This window comes from Bos indicus, chromosome 3 (assembly GCF_029378745.1).
Source record: "Bos indicus isolate NIAB-ARS_2022 breed Sahiwal x Tharparkar chromosome 3, NIAB-ARS_B.indTharparkar_mat_pri_1.0, whole genome shotgun sequence".
Lineage (NCBI taxonomy): Eukaryota > Metazoa > Chordata > Mammalia > Artiodactyla > Bovidae > Bos > Bos indicus.
Window position 1 is genome coordinate 110,093,182 of NC_091762.1, and position 19,114 is coordinate 110,112,295.

Genomic DNA, 19,114 nt, shown 5'->3' on the forward strand with positions numbered 1-19,114 from the left:
ACTCTTGGGTATACACTCAAGAGAAATGAAAACATGAATGTGAATAGCAACATGAATCTTAAGAGCCAAAAAGTGCAAACAACTCCCACATCCATCAACAAGTGAACAGAAACACAAAATATCCATACAATGGAATCTTATTAAGTAATAAAAAGTAATGAAATACTAATAGATACTACAACATTAAGGGACTTCCCTGGTGACTCAGACTGTAAAGAATCTGCCTGCAATGCAGGTAGACACAGATTCAGTCCCTGGGTTAGGAAGATCCCCAGAGAAGGAAGTGGCTACCCGACTCCAGTATTCTTGCCTGGAGAATCCCATGGACAGAGGAGACTAGTGGACTACAGTCTGTGGGGTTGCATAGCGTCGGACACAACTGAGCGACTCACAGTTTTACTTCTTTCTGTTACAACATTATGTGAAAACATGTGAAATGAAAGAGGTCGGTCACACAAAAGGCCACATTCTGTATGATTCCATTTATATTGAAATGTCCAGAAAAGGCAAATCTACAGAGCCAGAAAGTAGGCTAGTGTTGGGCAGGGATGCAAGGAGAGAGGGATGCAGAGAGGGAGGAAATGGGGAGTGGCTGCTAATGAGATTTCTTTGGCAGAGGACAAAATGTTCTAAAGTATGACTGGGGTGATGGTTGCCCACTATCACTGTAAACACACTAAATAACACTGAATTGTACATTTTAAATGAGTGAACTGTGTACTATGTGAATTGTATATCAATAAAGTTGCTATTTAAAAAAAGAATGTCCCTTTCTTGGAACACTACCCTAGTATAACACTGTCAATAATATTCCAAATAACAAAAGAGAGTTTCTTCAAACACTCTGACTTGTGATGATTTCTACATAAAAGCCAAAATCTTTTCAATATAGATATATTTTTTCCTTCTAAAATTCAATCATCAGAATTATATTACCTCTGTATGCAATATGCACAAATATTCAGCACTATGTCATTAATCGTAATAAAATAGTAATGGGTAAAGAATCCGCCTGCAATGCAGGAGACATAGGAGACACAGGTTCAATTCCTGGGTCAGGAAGATCCTGTGGAGAAGGAAATGGCAACCCATTCCACTATTCTTGCCTGAAAAATCCCACAGACAGATGAGCCTGACAGGCTACAGTCCAAAGGGTGGCAAAGAGTCACAACTGACACGACTGACTGAGTAAGCACAATCATCCTAATATAATGACTGTCAGATAATGTTTAATTTATGAAAGAAAATTAAATAAAAAATTTGATCACTCTATTACCATTTCAAGATTCCTTCGATCTTTATACAAGTAGATCTTGCATTTATAATCATGCTGCATAAACAATTTTCACATCTATTTCACTATTTAACAACTTTGAATAAGTACATTGACAGCCTACTGAGGATTTACCCTGATAAACATTTAGTAGTTGGACAAACGAGCATAAAAATCTCAAGTTACAGATTTTACACTCTAGGTCATAATACTTCTAAAAATTAACTTTTAGTTATTAATACCATTCACTTGTAAAAAAGCACCTAGAAACATCTGAAACCTGCTTTACTCTTTTAACTAATGATGATTTTAAAATGAAATCATTAAATAGGGAAAAAAAGAAACACATAGATACATACTCCAGAAAAGAAGTGAGGAAAGAACAAAAAAAGCAACAGAAAGAAAATCTAAGGTAGAAAAATTGACTCACAAGATGATTCACAAGCATTTCCTGCATATTTTGTCCAAGAAAACTCTTCTGACTAAAGTGGAAACTTGCTTGGCTGCAATACATCATTCTACTAGTATGATTAATGTCATAGTTCCAAATATTTGAGCATGTGGCATATGGACAAGAGAAACCTCATATGTGTTGATTTAAATACTGCTACATTTTGGCTCATAACTATTTAGTTAATATTGAAAAGGAATTGTAAGGTTCTATTGAGTTTCCAACTTTTGGAATTCTAGTTTTTGACGTGTAAGAACTAAATCAATTTAGGAAGCCCATCAACAATTTTAAATGACTACTTGTATGTAATACTGCAAAAAGTGAAGACAAGAACTAGTCTTCTGAAGAAAACAAAAGGAATAAGTTTCGTGGATGTTGACATAAAATTAAGTCAATATTATTAGCAAAGTACAAAGTTGGTTAATGCCAATTTTAGAGTCCCAAAGAGATCCTCTAGCTCCTGTCAAAACTCAAATAAAAGGTACATGATAAAAAAATTTCCATTTGGAAACATCTTAATTACAGATCCTTTACTTCTACTGACAAATAACATAAGAAGACAAAGCAACATAAAGATGAAATGCAATTAGGGATGTCAACAGGGCCGTAAGTTAAAACCAGAATGTACCACACTAATTTATTATATATATGTTCCTCTCAAATTTAACCAACATGTTGAAACTCTGTGGTACACAACTTCATATACACACACATAACATGTGATTATTCCTTTACCAAAAAAAGGTAAGAAAAGGAACAAATCTAATATAAATAATTTTGGTCTTTTATACCCAACATTACTGCGACTGCCTCAGTCTCTTATGAGAGACTCATCTAAAATATTAAAAAAAAAAACCCTTAACTGACATACCTCTAAGTCCCAAGCCTCCAACTCCTATCATTCCCTCAATTCCAACCCATTTTGTCTTCAAGTGATTTTGCTGTTCTAACACTGTTGTTGTTGTTCAGTCACATAGTCATGTCCGACTCTTTGCTACCCCATGGACTGCAGCATGCCAAGCCTCTCTGTCCCTCACCATCTCCTGAAGTTTGCCCAAATTCATGTCCATTGCATTGGTGATGCCATCCAGCCATCTCATCCTATGATGCCCTCTTGTCCTTCTGCCCTTAATCTTTCCCAGCATCAGGGACTTTTCCAATGAGTCAGCTGTTTGCATCAAATGATCAAAATACTAGAGTTTCAGCTACAGCATCAGTCCTTCCGAGGAGTATTCAGGGGTGATGTCCCTTACAATTGACTGGTTTGATCTCCTTGCTGTCCAAGGGACTCTCAGGAGTCTTCTCCAGTACCACAGTTTGAATGAAGGTGCTCTGCCTTCTTTACGGTCCAACTCTCACAACCGTATGTGACCACTGGGAAGACTATAGCCTAGACTATATGGACCTCTGTCGGCAGAGTAATGTCTCTGCTCTTCAACACACTGTCTAGGTTTGTCATAGCTTATCTGCCAAGAAACAATCATTTTCTGATTTCATGGCTGCAGTCACCATCCGCAGTGATTTCAGAGCCCAGGACGAGGAAATCTGTCACTGCTTCCACCTTTTCCCCTTCCATTTGCCATGAAGTGATGGGGCCGGATGCTATGATCTTAGTTTTTTTAATATTTAGTTTTAAGCCGGCTGTTTCACTTTCTTCCTTTACCCTCATCAAGACGCTCTTTAGTTCCTCATAGCTTACTGCCATTAGAGTGGTACCATCCAAATATCTAAGGCTGTCGATGTTTCTCCCGCTATCTTGATTCCAGCTTGGATGAGTTCATCCAGCCGGGCATTTTTCATGATGTGCTTGGTGTACAGGTTAAACAAACAGGGTGACAGCAGACAACCCTGTCCATACAGGGTTCTAACTGTTGCTTCTTGACCCACAAATAGATTTCTCAGGAGACAGGTAAGATAGTCTGGTATTTCCACCTCTTTAAGAGCTTTTCACAGTTTATTATGATCCACACAGTCAAAGCCTTTGGCATAGTCAACGAAACAGAGGCAAATTTTTTTGGAATTCCCTAGCTTTCTCCATAATCCAGCAAACGTTGGCAATTTGATCTCTGTTTCTAACGTTATAATTATATAATTTTCCTATTCAATAAATAACATATAAGAATTCTCCACTATATATTGCTAAATTTAAGGACAATTCTTTCAGGTAGGGCAAGCTGGAGAGGCGATAATAAGAAATTCAGCTAAGAAATATTTGCCTTAGACATTCTATTGGTTAAGAGATTTCTTTAGATTAATAAATGCCTTTAAAAAATGTAAACATCTACCAGAAAGGCCAGGATTATTCTTTGTTCAAATTTACACATTAACACCCTAGTTTTGAGAAACAAGAAAAAGGGAATTTAAGAGTGCAGCATGAGATGGGTAATCCCTGTAAGCACAAAGACAGACAAAAGAAAAGGATACTATGATAAAGACTAACCTGCATATTCTAGGAGAGAGGATAGGGTACTGAACATCCATACGAAGCCCTTTGTAATGTCCAGTTCTCTTTCCTGTCTCTCACCAATACACTCATCCCCTCTTAGTTTTATAGGCATTTTGTTCATTTTATTGAGTATTTACTCTGTGCCAATCACTGAGCTAAGATCAGATGATGATAAAGAATATAACTTTTCATGAAGAGGTTATGCTGAGAGAAGAAGGTAGCAACAAATATTGTACTAAATATAACAAAAGTGCATACCAATCAAGTACTACAAGGTCATAGTAGAATGAGCTGGCCTTTTGGCTGGAACCGCCACCCTCCAGCATTTTCCCAAAATGACCAACACGAAGGGAGAGAGGAGGGGTACTCGCTGTATGTTTTCTAGGCCTTTTAGGAAACATGGAGTTGCTCCTGTGGCCACATATATCATGCACATCAACAAGAAAGGTGATGTTGTAGATAACAAGGGAAGGGCACCATTCTTGACAAGGAATGCCCCATAAATGTTACGGTGGCAAAACTGGAAGAGTCTACAGTGTTACCTAGCATGCTGATGGCATCCGTGTAAACAAACAAGTTAAGGGCAAGGTTCTTGCCAAGAGAATTAATGTGCACATGGAGCACATTAAGCAGTCTAAGAGCCAAGACAGCTTCCTGAAATGTATAAAGGAAAATGATTAGAAAAAGAAGGGAGCCAAAAAGAAAAGTATTTGGGTTGAGCTGAAGCACCAGCTTGCTCCACCCAGAGATACACACTCTGTGAGAACCAGTGGGAAGGAGCCTGAACTGCTGAGCCCCTTCTCCATGAATTCATGCCACAATGGCTACAAAGAAAATAAAAGACCTGGACTGTATGTTTCTCCTGAGTAGAAGTGTTGTGTTCCTTTTCCCAAAGAAATATTTAAAGCACCTTTTAATGATGTCCAAATTCAGTGGGTGATGTCTTTATTCTTCAAATCTAACGGGTTTTCTTCCTGAAAGATGTGAGGGAATTTGTTGTGCAATATACTCCATCGATTAATAAACTGCCAGTTATTATTTATTTTAAAAAGTGAACTACCATCTGACTATGGAGTTCAAAAGGTTCGTCTTGAAAAATAATAGAAGTTTGCCAGCTATATAAAGGCAGAGAGGGCATTCCAGGTAGGAGTCGCAGAATATGAAAAAAGATGAAGGTTAGAGCCAAACTAAGAAGGGCATACTATACTAAACTTGGGATGCTATTCTGTAGGCAATAGGCAGCTGAACACATTTAAAAGTAGGCGAGTGAAATAATCAGATTTCTTACTTAAAAGGATAACTATGCCAAAAGTGTAGATATGTTAGGAGAATGGAGAGAGAAAGAGACGTTAGGGCAGACAAGGTCATTACAATAGTCTAGGCAACAAATAAGGGTCTGAAACCAAGGTGGCAGTAATACGGATAGAGGGGGCCAGATTAGGGAATAGTTTCTGAAAAATAGTTTCTGAAAAATAGGACATGATCACCAATAGGAGGAAAAGGAAGTTCTAGTTTGGAAATTTAGGTAGAAAAAAAGAATATAGCAACATGAGCAGAGTGTGGGGAGGAGGATTCAGAGAGTAAGTTGTTTGAAGTCCTTTATAGATAGTAAGGTGTCAGTCCAAAGCTCAGGAAAGAGGCAGAGGCTACAGCAAGATTAGGTAATCATCTAGTCAGATGGCAAGCGCTGCAGTAACTGACTAGAACCTCCCCTTTGAGCCTGGCTTAGGTCAGTACACCTGGTTCTCCTCAACTGCCATACCTTTGTTGTTGTTCAGTCGCTAAGTCATGTCCGACTCTTTGCGACCCCATGGACTGCAGCACGCCAGGCTTCCCTGTCCTTCACTATCTCCTGGAGTTTGTATCTTTGTTACTGCTGCCTTATCTTAAAAACAAAACAAAAAGTGCTTTCTTTACTACAGCTATCTGCAATTCTACCAACTGTTTAGATTAATTCAATTCCTTCCCTTCTTGCTTTACAAATTATTTCTTAACGACTATCAAGTCAGGATTCTGGAGTTCTGGTCTCACATATGCTACTAGTAAGCGTTGTTGAATAAGCCTCTCAACCTTTCTTGATTTCAGCTATAAAAAAGGTATGGGGGAAAAAAAGGTATCAGATTAGTTGATACCTTAGGTTTCTCCACTTGTAATACTCTACAACTTGCCTCCTGACCTCAGAAAGAACTCTGTTATTACGTTAATTGTAACACTCATATGATAGGGGTTTTCTGTTACATGTTATTACAAAGATTCTTAGTACTAATTTATTTCATATTTCTTATGGATCTTATCTCACAGGAGGGGGCAAGAAGAGGGTGGTACAAATTTAGAGAGTAGCACTGACATATGTACACTACTCAGACAGCTAGTGGGAAGCTGCTGAACAGCACAGGGAGCTCAGCTCAGCACTCTGTGATGACCTGGAGGGAGTGGGAGGGAGGTTCAAGAGGGAGGGAGTCTATGTATACTTAAAGATGATTCATGCTATTGTACAGCAGAAACTAACACAACATTGTAAAGCAAGTATACTTCAACTAAAAAAACCTCCTTTGTGGTGTACATCATGTCATAAATTCTTTTCACATTTCCTATATTACATAAACCATATCCACATCCATAGTATTTGGAGGGAGTGAGAGAAGCTTATTAACAGCAGACTGCAAATCTTTATATATCATATATACTTATTCCTGTATAAGAGTAGGGAACAGTTAGAGGAGTTGAGGATGGGAAGGCATAAAATCATGACAATCACCATTGTCTCAAAGGGAATATTACAGAAGGGGTAAATAAGTTCAAGGTAGGTGGGAAGAGAAAAGAAAAGCACAGATAGATATTACCTAATAGCAAAGGAAAAAAATGTTCAGTCTGATTTTAAGAGCACGTAACAGTGAGTTGGACCTTTTCTATTATCACAGAGAAAACATATAAGGTTACTATAACAGAAACATTTCAAGACTATTTGTAGATTTCCCCCATTATCACACCTCTGAAGTACAGTCAATTTCAAAGAAAATTACCATGTGTTCTTGGTCAAATTTAGACATTAAACACTGCTATTTAGACATACAAGATAAACATAATTTCTAAAGCAAAGACAAAAACCAACAGCAAAAGATCTCTGTGACTTCTTGATTCTTACCTGTTCACTCTCCTAGGACACTTGTCTGGTTTAATATCTACCTCATAGAGGTAGACATCAATCTTTGGAATTTCAACTTGAAAACAGTTAGCCAGCAATTTAATGGGTTTGCCCATGGTGCCATAGCCAGGTCTTCTGGGCACCATGAGTAGGGGCTGGGCCCCAACGGGTCCTGCCAGGGAAGGGGAAAAAAAGAGAGACAGAAACACTGTTACAAGCTGCGTTTGATAATCCTGTCAACCAGAGTAGGTTAGAATTTTAAGTACGGCTGATAATGACTAAAGCCTAGTGCTGAAAAATGATGTCAATTCTAAGACCCCTTTCTTTCACTCCAATTTACTTTCTTCATTAAAACATACAGAGAAAAAAACGGGGTACCTCTGAAAAATTGTTTTGGAACGGGTGGAAAAAACAATCTCACAAACCCAGGTGAGCATAAGCAAACCACAAATCCACAAACCACTCGTATCCAAAGAGTGTGTGACCAACAGCAGAATAATCTTATAGAAGGGTAAGAGCAAATGAACAAAATAAACAAACAAACAAAAAAAAGATCAACAAAGCACAAAATCAATTACTTGAAAAGATAAATAAAGTGATAAATTCCAGACAACACAAACTTTTATAACATGAGAAAAAAGGTTGAAGTAACCAATATAAATGGAAAAAATGTATTACCACAAATACCAAAGACATTACAAACACTTAATAAATTTGAAAGTTTGATGAATTAGACAAAGTCTTAGAAAAATACAGCTTACTGGTACACAAAAGCAGATAAAATTTGAAAAACTGTTGATAAAATATAAAATGGTACAGCTGCTTTGGAAAACAGTAGAGTGGTTCCTCAAAACATTAAAAGCAGAATTATCATATGATACAATAGATCTATTATCTACCCCTGGGTATAACCCAAAAAAACCCTGAAAGTGGGCTATTGATAATTATATACCTATGCTCATAGCAGTACTATTCACAATAAACAAAGTAAGTGTGTGTTAATTGCTCAGTCATGTCCGACTCTTTGCAGCCCCATGGACTGTAGCCTGCGAAGCTCCTCTGTCCATGGGATTCACCAGACAAGAATACTGGAGTTACCATTTCTTACTCCAAAGGATCTTCTTGGCTCAGGGATTGAACTGGCCTCTGTTGAACTGGCAGACAGGTTCTTTACCACTAGAGCCACCAGGGAAGCCCCTAACCACTTGCTCTTTGTTACACAGTAATAGCCCTTAAGGAGAAGAAAATGGCACCCCACTCCAGTACTCTTGCCTGGAAAATCCCATGGACGGAGGGAGCCTGGTGGGCTGTAGTCCATGGGATCGCTAAGAGTCGGACACAACTGAGCGGCTTCACTTTCACTTTTCACTTTCATGCATTGGAGAAGGAAATGGCAACCCACTCCAGTGTTCTTGCCTGGAGAATCCCAGGGACGGGGGAACCTGGTGGGCTGCTGTCTCTGGGGTCGCACAGAGTCGGACACGACTGAATCGACTAAGCAGCAACAATAGCCCTTAAATTCTATTTCCTGATCTATAAAACGGAAATAATACCTAATCTGCCTTTTTCATGAATCTTGTCAGGATCAAATCAGAACATAAACAACAGATAAAATTTACCAAGCTCTTACTACATCTTATAACAATTATTTTTATTTTTTAAACATTACTGAAGTATAGTTGATTTACAATGTTGTGTTTAATTTCTGCTTTACAGCAAGGTGAGTCAGTTATATATCCGTTTTCATATTCTTTTCCATTTTGGTTTATCACAGGACACTGAAAATAGTTCCTTGAGCTATACAGTAGGACCTTGTTGTTTATCCATCCTACATATAATAGTTGCCATCTGCTACCAAACTCCAGTCCTTCCCGCCGCCAACCTGCTTCTTCCTTGGCAACCACAAGTCTGTTCTCTATGTCTGTGAGTCTGTTTCTGTTTTCTAGACATGTTCATTTGTGTTGTATTTTAGATTCCACATATAAGTGATATCACATGGCATTTGTCTCTTTAAAAAAAAAATATTTATTTGGCTGTGCCAGGTCTTCACTGTAGCATGCAGGATTCTTGTAGTTGAGGTATGTGAACTCTCAGTTGCAGCATGTGGGATCCAGTTCCCTAACCAGGGATTAAACCCAAGCGATCTGCATTGGGAGAATGGAGTCTTAGCCGCTGGATCACCAGGGAAGTCCCTATCTTTTTCTGACTTACTTTGCTTAATATGATAATCTCTAGGTCCATCCATATTGCTGCAAATGGCATTATTTTGCTCTTTTTAATGGCTGCATAATAACATAATATTATGTTACATATATGTAACATATCTTCTTTATCTATATATATTTATATACACATAATAGTTGAGTAATATTCCATGTATGAAGAAGTGAAGTGGAGTGGAGTGAAAGTCACTCAGTCGTGTCCGACCCTTTGTGACCCCATGGGCTATACAGTCCATGGAATTCTCCAGGCCAGAATACTGGAGTGGGTAGCCTTTCCCTTCTCCAGGGGAATCTTCCCAACCCAGGGATGGAACCCAGGTCTCCCGTACTGCAGGTGGATTCTTTACCAGCTGACCACCAGGGAAGCCCATATATGTAACTCACGTCTTCTTTATCCATTCAACTGCTGTTGGACATTTGGGTTGTTTCTATGCCTTGGATATTGTAAATAGTGCCGCTATGAAGTAGGGGTTCATGTATCTTTTTGAATTATAGTTTTGTATGGGTACTCGCCCAGGACTGGGATTGCTAGATTATATGATAACTCTATTTTTAGTTTTTGAGGAACCTCCATACTGTTTTCCATAGTGTCGGCAACAATTTACATTCCCACCAACGCTGTAGGGGGTTCCTTTTTCTCCACACCCTCTCCAACAATGTGTAGGATGGCCATTTTGATGATGGTCATTCTGACTGGCCTGAGGTGACACCTCATTACAGTTCTCACTTGCATTTTTAATTAGTGATGTGGAGCATGTTTTCCTCTGTATGTCTTCTTTGGAAAAATGTCTATTTAGGTACTCTGTTTTTTTGAGTGGGTTTTTGTTTGTTGTTTTTTTTTATGGTTATGCAATTGTAGGAGCTGTTTGTATTTTTGGAAATTAAGCCCCTGTTGGTTGAATCATTTGCAAATATTTTCTTCCAGTCCGTAGGATGTCTTTTTGTTTTAGTAGCAGAACTGGGATTGGAACTCACTCTGCTGTGCTATTTTGTTTCATTGATGTATCTATCCTTTTGTCAATAACATATACTGTCTTGATTAGGATATTTTATAGTAAGCTTTGAAATCAGGTACTGTCAATCAGTTCTATGACTTTAATCTCCTTTAATATCATGTAGCTCTTCTGGGTATTTTTGTCTTTCCATATAAACTTCACAATCAGTTTCTCAATGTCCATAAAATAACTTGCTGAGATTTTGTTTAGAATTGTGCTAAATACATAAATCAAGTTGAGAAGAACTAAGATCTTTATGATAATGAGTCTTCCTACCCATGTATAATAGAATATCTCTATTTAGATTTTCTTTTGGAGAAGGAAATGGCAACCCATTCCAGTATTCTTGCCTGGGAAATCCCATGGACAGAAGAGCCTTGCAGGCTATATAGTCCATGGGGTCACAAGAGTCAGGTACAACTTAGAGACTACACCACCAAACCACAGATTTTCTTTGTTTTTTTAATCAAAGTTTCACAGTTTCCTTCACATACATCTTATACATATTTTGTTAGATTCATACCTAAGTTTTTTGGGGTTTTTTTTGGTGCTAATATGTAAGACTACAATAATTGAAATGTTCAGTTCAGTCAGTTCAGTTGCTCAGTCATGTCCGACTCTGTGACCCCATGAATTGCAGCACGCCAGGCCTCCCTGTCTATCAGCAACTCCTGGAGTTCACTCAAAACTCACGTCTATCAAGTCGGTGATGCCATCCAGCCATCTCATCCTCTGTCGTCCCCTTCTCCTCCTGCCCCCAATCCCTCCCAGCATCAGAGTCTTTTCCAATGAGTCAACTCTTCGAATGAGGTGGCCAAAGTATTGGAGTTTCAGCTTCAGCATCAGTCCTTCCAAAGAACACCCAGGACTGATCTCCTTTAGAATGGATTGGTTGGATCTCCTTGCAGTCCAAGCGACTCTCAAGAATCTTCTCCAACACCATAGTTCAAAAGCATCAATTCTTCGGCACTCAGCTTGCCTCACAATCCAACTCTCACATCCATACATGACCACAGGAAAAACCATAGCCTTGACTAGACGGACCTCTGTTGGCAAAGTAATGTCTCTGCTTTTCAATATGCCATCTACGTTGGTCATAACTTTTCTTTCAAGGAGTAAGTGTCTTTTAATTTCATGGCTGCAATCACCATCTGCAGTGATTTGGGAGCCCCCCAAAATAAAGTCTGACACTGTTTCCACTGTTTCCCCATCTGTTTCCCATGAAGTGATGGGACCGGATGCCATGATCTTTGTTTTCTGAATGTTGAGCTTTAAGCCAACTTTTGCACTCTCCTCTTTCACTTTCATCAAGAGGCTTTTGAGTTCCTCTTCACTTTCTGCCATAAAGGTGGTGTCATCTGCATATCTGAGGTGATTGATATTTCTCCCGGCAATCTTGATTCCAGCTTGTGCTTCTTCCAGCCCAGCGTTTCTCATGATGTACTCTGCATATAAGTTAAATAAGCAGGGTGATAATATACAGCCTTGACATACTCCTTTTCCTATTTGGAACCAGTCTGTTGTTCCATGTCCAGTTCTAACTGTTGCTTCCTGACCTGCATATAGGTTTCTCAAGAGGCAGGTCAGGTGGTCTGGTATTCCCATTTCTTGAATAATTTTCCACAGTTTATTGTGATCCACACAGTCAAAGGCTTTGCCATAGTCAATAAAGCAGAAATAGATGTTTTTCTGGAACTCTCTTGCTTTTTCGATGATCCAGCAGATGTTGGCAGTTTGATCTCTGATTCCTCTGCCTTTTCTAAAACCAGCTTGAACATCTGGAAGTTCACGGTTCACATATTGCTGAAGCCTGGCTTGCAGAATTTTTAGCATTACTTTAGTGTGGTTTTTATTAAAAAACAGAAAAATAGATCTGAGGAACAGAACGATAGCCCCAAAATTGAACCACACAGTCAACTCATGTTTGACAGAGGAGCAAAGGCAATTCAATGGAAAAAGGACATTTTAAAAATATGGTGCTGTTAAACAAATGGATATCCACGTGTTAAAGAAAAAAAAGAAAAGAATCTGGACACAGATCTAAAACTTTTTTCAAAAACTAACTCAGGGTATTCCCTGGTGGTCTGGTGGTTAGGACTCTACACTATCACTGCTGAGGGCCCAGGTTCAATCCCTGGTCAGGGAACTAAGATCCCACTAGACACACAGTATGGTCAAAAACCCCAAACAAAACAAACTCAAATGGCTCGTGAACCTCAACGTAAAATGCAGAGCTACTCAACTCCTAGTTCAAAACATAAGTGACCTTGATGATGATTTTTAAACATTTTTTTATTTTTAATTGGAGGATAATTGCTTTACAATGTTGTGTTGATCTCTGGCATACAACGATGTGAATATATATGTATACTTATATATATATATGTCCCCTCCCACTTGAACTTCCCTCCCACACCCTATCCCATTCCAGCCCTCTAGGCTGTCATGGAGCACGGCATTGAGCTCCCTGTGTGATACAGCAGCTTCCCATTAGCTGTCTATTTTACATATGGTAATGTATACTTAAAAAGACACATGTACCCCAGTGTTCATTGGTGATGACTTCTTAGGAGAAATACATAGATACCAAAAGCACAACATATTAAATAAAAAATTGATGTTTTCATTAAAAATAAAAACCTGTTCTACAAGAGAATGAATATACAAGCATAAACTGAGAAAATACATTCGCAAAACACATATTTGATAAGGGGTTAATACTTAAAATACATAAAGAACTCATAAAACTCAACAGGGAAAAAAAAATCCAATTAAAAAAATGGGCAGAGGCTCTGCACAGATATTTTCCCAAAGAAGACATGCAGATGGACTACAGGCACATGAAAAGACACCCAACATCATTAATCACCAGGAAAATACAAGTCAAAACCACAATAAGACATCACTTCACATCTTAGAATGGCTATTATCAAAACACAAGAAATAACAAATGTTGGCAAGAATGTGGAGAAAGGAAACCCTTGTGCACTATCGGTAGGAATGTAAACTGGTACATGTACCATGAAAAACAGAATGAAGATTCCTTTAAAAATTAAAACTAGAAGAACCACCAGCAATTCCACTACTGGATATTTATCTAAAGAAAAGGAAAACAGCAACCTAAAAAGACATATCCACTTTCACGTTCACCGCAGTATTACGTACAACAGTCAAGATATGGAAACAACCTAGGTGTCCACTGGATGAATGGATAAACAAAATGTGCTCTATATACAAAATGGAAAATTATTTAGTCATAAAAAGGGAAATCTTGCCATCTGAAACATGGATGGACCTTGAAAACATTATGCTAAGTGAAACAAATCAGACAAAGACAAAGCCACATGACCTCATCTGTGTGTGGAATGTAAGAGACAGAGAGAGAAAAAAAAACAAAACCCAACCTCATAGATAACAGAGAAGAGACTGGTGGTTGCCAGAGGTGCACACATGCTCAGTTGTGTCTGACTCTTTGTGACCCCATAGACCACAGCCTGTCAGGCTTCTCTATCCATGGAATTTTCAAGGTAGGAATACCAGAGTGGGTTGCCATTCCCTTCTCCAGGGGATCTTCCTGTCCAAGAAATCAAACCCAAGTCTCTTGCCTCTCACACACTGACAGGCAGATTCTTTATCACCATGTGTGTGCTCAGTCGCTCAGTTGCATCTGACTCTTTGCAGTCCCATGGACTGTAGCCTGCCACTCCTCTGTCCATGGAATTTTCCAGGCAAGAATACTGGAGTGGTTGCCATTTCCTACTTTCCAACACAGGGATCGAATCTGAGTCTCTTGCCTCTCATGCACTAGTAGGCAGACTCCTCACCACTAGCACCACCTGAGAAGCCCTCTTTAGCATTATGGGAGTAGGCAAAATGAGTGAAGGGGATCACAGGTACAAACTTTCAGTTACAAAATAAGTAAGTCTTAGGGATGTAATGTGGAGAAGGCAATGGTACCCCACTCCAGTACTCTTGCCTGGAAAATCCCATGGATGGAGGAGTCTGGTAGGCTGCAGTCCATGGGGTCGATAAGAGTGGGACATGACTGAGCGACTTCACTTTCACTTTTCACTTTCATGCATTGGAGAAGGAAATGGCAACCCACTCCAGGGTTCTTGCCTGGAGAGTCCCAGGGACGGGGGAGCCTGGTAGGCTGCCGTCTACGGGGTCGCAGAGTCGGACACGACTGAAGCGACTTAGCAGCAGTAGCAGCAGCAGGGATGTAATGTACAACATGATGACTATAGTTTATAATACTGTACTGCATACTTGAAAGTAGAAAAAAAAGTAGACCTTAAACATTCTCATCACAAAAAATTTCTAACTAAGTTATGTTGACAGATGTTATTACCTCCTTATTGTGGAGGTAATATTTACAAATACTGAATCATGTTGTACATCTGAAACTAACATATATCAATTATATTTCAATTTAAGGAAAGAATGCAGTAAAATGATAATTTTTAAAAAGCTCGTCCATTTGTCATGTACTACTCACAAAACAACTGTTTATAACCAACCATATTAATTATCGTGATCAGGAAAGATGTTCCTAAGCATTTTACATCCTAACATGACACTCTGATCGATGTACAGTGTGTTAATGTACTTAAGTTAGTTGTTATTGTTCAGTTGCTAAGTTGTGTCCAACTCTTTGAGACCCCATGGATTACAGCACACCAGCTCCTCTGTTGGCCACTATCTCCTGGAGTTTGCTCAAACTCATGTCCATTGAGTTAGTAATGCTATCTGACCATCTCATCCTCTGTCACCCTCTTCTCCTTTTGCCTTCAGTCCTTCCCAGCATCAATTTCTCATTTGGGGAAATCAGTTGAGGTTAGGCCAATATCTAACACATTATACTTTCTCCCATTTAACATAATGGCAAATAGTCTCCCAACTAGTGGTTGTGATGCAGAATGTCTGATTTTCAGCAACCTATTCTTAATTATTCCATGCTTTTAATAAGACATTTTGTTCTATTTCATTCAGATATTTTAGTTTTCTTTAGTGGGAGTTCTGAGCCTAATAAAATAGCCTGCCTACTCTATACAGAGAAAATTCTATAGCTATTTAACACGTGTATTTTCATATAAACTGAGTGATCTGAGGACAGAGTTTGTGAGTGAGTGATATTTCTATCCCTAATACTTACGAGTGCCTCATATTAAGCCCCTTTTCCTGGTTCCACAATTTCAGACCAATCTTCTAATTATTGTCTGGATGCCCATATAGACCACTGGAGGGAGAGAAGTTTGCTGCCTCATGACTAGTCAATATGAATCTGCTTGATGCTCTGGAAATAGTATTTTTCTTTGCAAATGATTAACATTATGATTTATATATCAGTTTCCTGTGAACTCTGGTTAGCATCAGTCAGTTCCTCATGGTGATGATGGTTTCTGGATGCCTGGCAAGACAAAGGGTCAGGATCTACAAAGTTAGGCACCAGACTTTGGACCACAGTGACCCTCTGTCAATGCTGTTGTTGTTTAGTCTCTAAGTTGTGTTTGACTCTTTGTGATTCCATGGATTGTAGCCCACCATGTTCCTCTGCCCATGGGATTTCCCAGGCAAGAATACTGGAATGGGTTGCCATTTCCTTCTCCAGGGATCTTTCTGACCCAGGGATCAAACCTGTGTCTCCTGCTTGAAACCCGATCCTCTGTCATATGACTTTGTAAATCTGTTTCAGTAATCTGAATTTTCAAGTTTCACAGTAGCAAACACACTGTATGCTGCTGCTGCTGCTGCTGCTGCGTTGCTTCAGTCGTGTCCGACTCTGTGTGACCCCATAGACGGCAGCCCGCCAGGCTCCCCCGTCCCTGGGATTCTCCAGGCAAGAACACTGGAGTGGGTTGCCATTTCCTTCTCCAATGCATGAAAGGAAAAAGTGAAAGTGAAGTAGCTCAGTCGTGTCCAACTCTTCGCGACCCCATGGACTGCAGCCTACCAGGCTCCTGTATATAAAATGTTATATTCTGTTCCCATTTAATGTAGCATCATGAGCATATCTTCATATGTTATTGTGTAGTAGCTAAGTTGTATCTGACTGTTTTGTGACCCCATGGACTACAGCCTGCCAGACTCCTCTGCCCTCAGGATTTCCCAGGCAAGGATACTGGAGTGGGGTACCATTTCCTTCTACAGGGGATCCTCCTGATACAGGGACTGACCCTGTGTCTCTTACACTGACAGGTGGATTCTTTACCACTGAGCCATCAGGGAAGCCCAAGGTCTTAATAACCATAATTTTAACAGCTATTTAATGACCCATTAAGTTGATGAACTACAACTGACCAAGCTTCACTCCAGGATAGTTAGCTTGCTTCCAAATTTTTCACTATTATAAACAATGAAACAAGCAACTGTAGTGGATATTCACAGGACTGTATGCCAAGCACAACACCATCATTTTCCTCTACCTCATGGCTACTCTCTTGAATACTGTACACTTTCCCAAGTACTAAAGAATACCTGTAGTTGATATGTTCTTACATGAACTTGCCCCACAATTGACTGGTCCAGGGACAGACACCAGAACCTAGAAAAACTAATAAGTAGTCCTTCCCTTGGGACTTTTTATTAACTTGGGACCTAAACCACCATCAGGCATTTCCTCTTCAGGGACTAAGGCTGTGAGATATAACAGCCATTGGAGATCAAATGTTCTGACGTGTAGAAAAAGCCAATCAACAGTAGGATAAAATGGAAACTACATATAGTAGAGCTACATGTACAGTGAAGTCAAAATAAGAGATGGAGTAGTAGTCTGATACCATGAGTTTCCAGTTCCAACTGCTCCAGATGTGAGCTCAGCTGCAAATCTGTTCTTCCTACTGCCACTCAACCTTCCTTAGATTGCATGAGTCAATAAACCCCTTTTGCTTTAATTAGTTTCAGTTTGATTTCTGTTATTTGCATGGATAAGCCTGGAGGGCAGTAGGCTAAACTCTTAACATATAAAGAGAGTAATATATTAAATTACTTCAACTGAAGTATGGTCTCAGATCTGAGTTCAAATTTCAGATCTAATGATCAGGGAAAAGGCACAACTCTGACTCACTTGCCTATTAATTTTCTAAATGATATTTACAGCATACAACATGATAGTTTGATAGACCTGTGCACTGTGAACAGATTCTTCCTACCAAGTTAATTAACACATCCATCACCTCACATATTCACCTTTTTGCAAGGAGGGGAGGATTTAAAACACTGAAGTTCTACACTCTTAGCAAATTTCAATTACACAACACAGTATAATGAATTCTAGTCACTATGGTATACATTAATCTACAGCTCTTACTCACAGTATAATCTTATTCATCTTAAAGTATGTACACTTGTACCAACCTTTCTCTATTTCCCTCATCCCCTGACAACCATTTTTCTACTTTTTTTTTTAAAGACTCCACATGTGAGTGATACCAAGCAGTATCTGTCTTTGTCTTATTATACTTAGCTCATTGACAGCTAGGCTCATCCATGGTCAGAAGTAACAGGATTTCCTTCTTTTTCAAAGGTTGAACAATATTCCACTGTGTGTGTGTGTACACACATACCACATTTTGTTTCAATTCATCCACTGATGGACATTTAAGATAGTTTCCATACCTTGGCTACTGTGAATGCTGCAATGAACAGTCAAGTACAGATATTGGTTCAAGGTAATGGTTTCATTTCCTTCGGATATATACTCAGAAGTGGGACTGCTGGGACACATGGCAGCTCTATTCTTTGTTTCTTAATATTGGAATATAGTTGATTAGCAATGTTCTAGAGGAAATGGCAACCCACTCCAGTGTTCTTGCCTGGAGAATCCCAGGGATGGCGTAGCCTGGTGGGCTGCCATCTATGGGGTCACACAGAGTCGGACACTACTGAAGTGACTTAGCAACAGCAGCAGCAGCAATGTTCTGTTAGTTTCAGATGCACAGCAAAGTGATTCAGTTATACATATACATCCATCTATTACTTCTTAAATTCTTTCCCCATTTAGAATATTGCAGAGTTTCCTGTGCTATACAGTAGGTCCTTGTTGGCTACTTTAAAAATAGCGGCGTGTACGTGTCAATCCCAAACTCCGAATTTATCCCTCCCCCTACTCTTCCCCAGCTGGTAAAGGAGCATATGGTAGCTCTAGTTTAAATTTCTTGAGGAACCTCCACACAGTTTTCCACAGTGGCTGTACCATTTTATGTTATCATCGACAGTGTATAAGGGTTCTCTTTTCTCCACACTCACACTGGCATTTATCATCTTGTCTTTTTGATAAAATGTCATCCCAACAGGTATGAGGTTATATCTCATTGTGGTTGTGATTTGCATTTCTATGATAACTGGTAATGCTGAGCACCTTTTATGTCCTGGTTGGTCATTTGCATGTCTTCTTTGGAAAAATGTCTATTCCAAGTCCTTTGCCCATTTTTCAATCAAGTTATTTTCTGCTGTTGAGTTGTAAGAGCTTCTTGTATATACTGGATATTAACCCTTCATCAGATACGTGGTTTGCAAATATTTTCTCTCATTCTATAAAGTTTCCTTTTGTTAATGATTTTCTTTGCTAACAGAGACTTATT

At 39.2% G+C, this 19,114-nt stretch overlaps 1 protein-coding gene, 1 non-coding gene and 1 pseudogene across 7 annotated transcripts in view; 2 read left to right on the plus strand and 1 right to left on the minus strand.

The window, feature by feature from the left end:
- Positions 1-19,114, minus strand: part of AGO3 (argonaute RISC catalytic component 3) — a 131,146-nt gene that overhangs the window by 95,851 nt on the left and 16,181 nt on the right. For 3 of the 6 annotated variants that reach the window (XM_019957853.2, XM_070786850.1, XM_070786849.1), the window contains exons 1-2: positions 7,316-7,453; positions 5,933-6,055 (exon numbers count right to left, since the gene is read on the minus strand). Coding sequence is in view for 3 of the 6 variants with exons in the window: in XM_070786850.1 (XP_070642951.1) it covers positions 5,933-5,982 (50 nt within the window). In the remaining 3 variants the exon portion in view is untranslated. Of the gene's footprint in view, positions 1-5,932; positions 6,056-7,315; positions 7,488-19,114 lie in introns of those variants that run through there. The other 3 variants (XM_019957851.2, XM_070786848.1, XM_019957852.2) reach the window with 2 other exon arrangements.
- LOC139179524 (large ribosomal subunit protein eL21-like) lies at positions 4,503-5,040 on the plus strand (annotated as a pseudogene).
- Positions 12,606-12,678, plus strand: TRNAD-AUC (transfer RNA aspartic acid (anticodon AUC)). The gene has a single exon. It is a non-coding gene; the product is annotated as a tRNA-Asp (tRNA).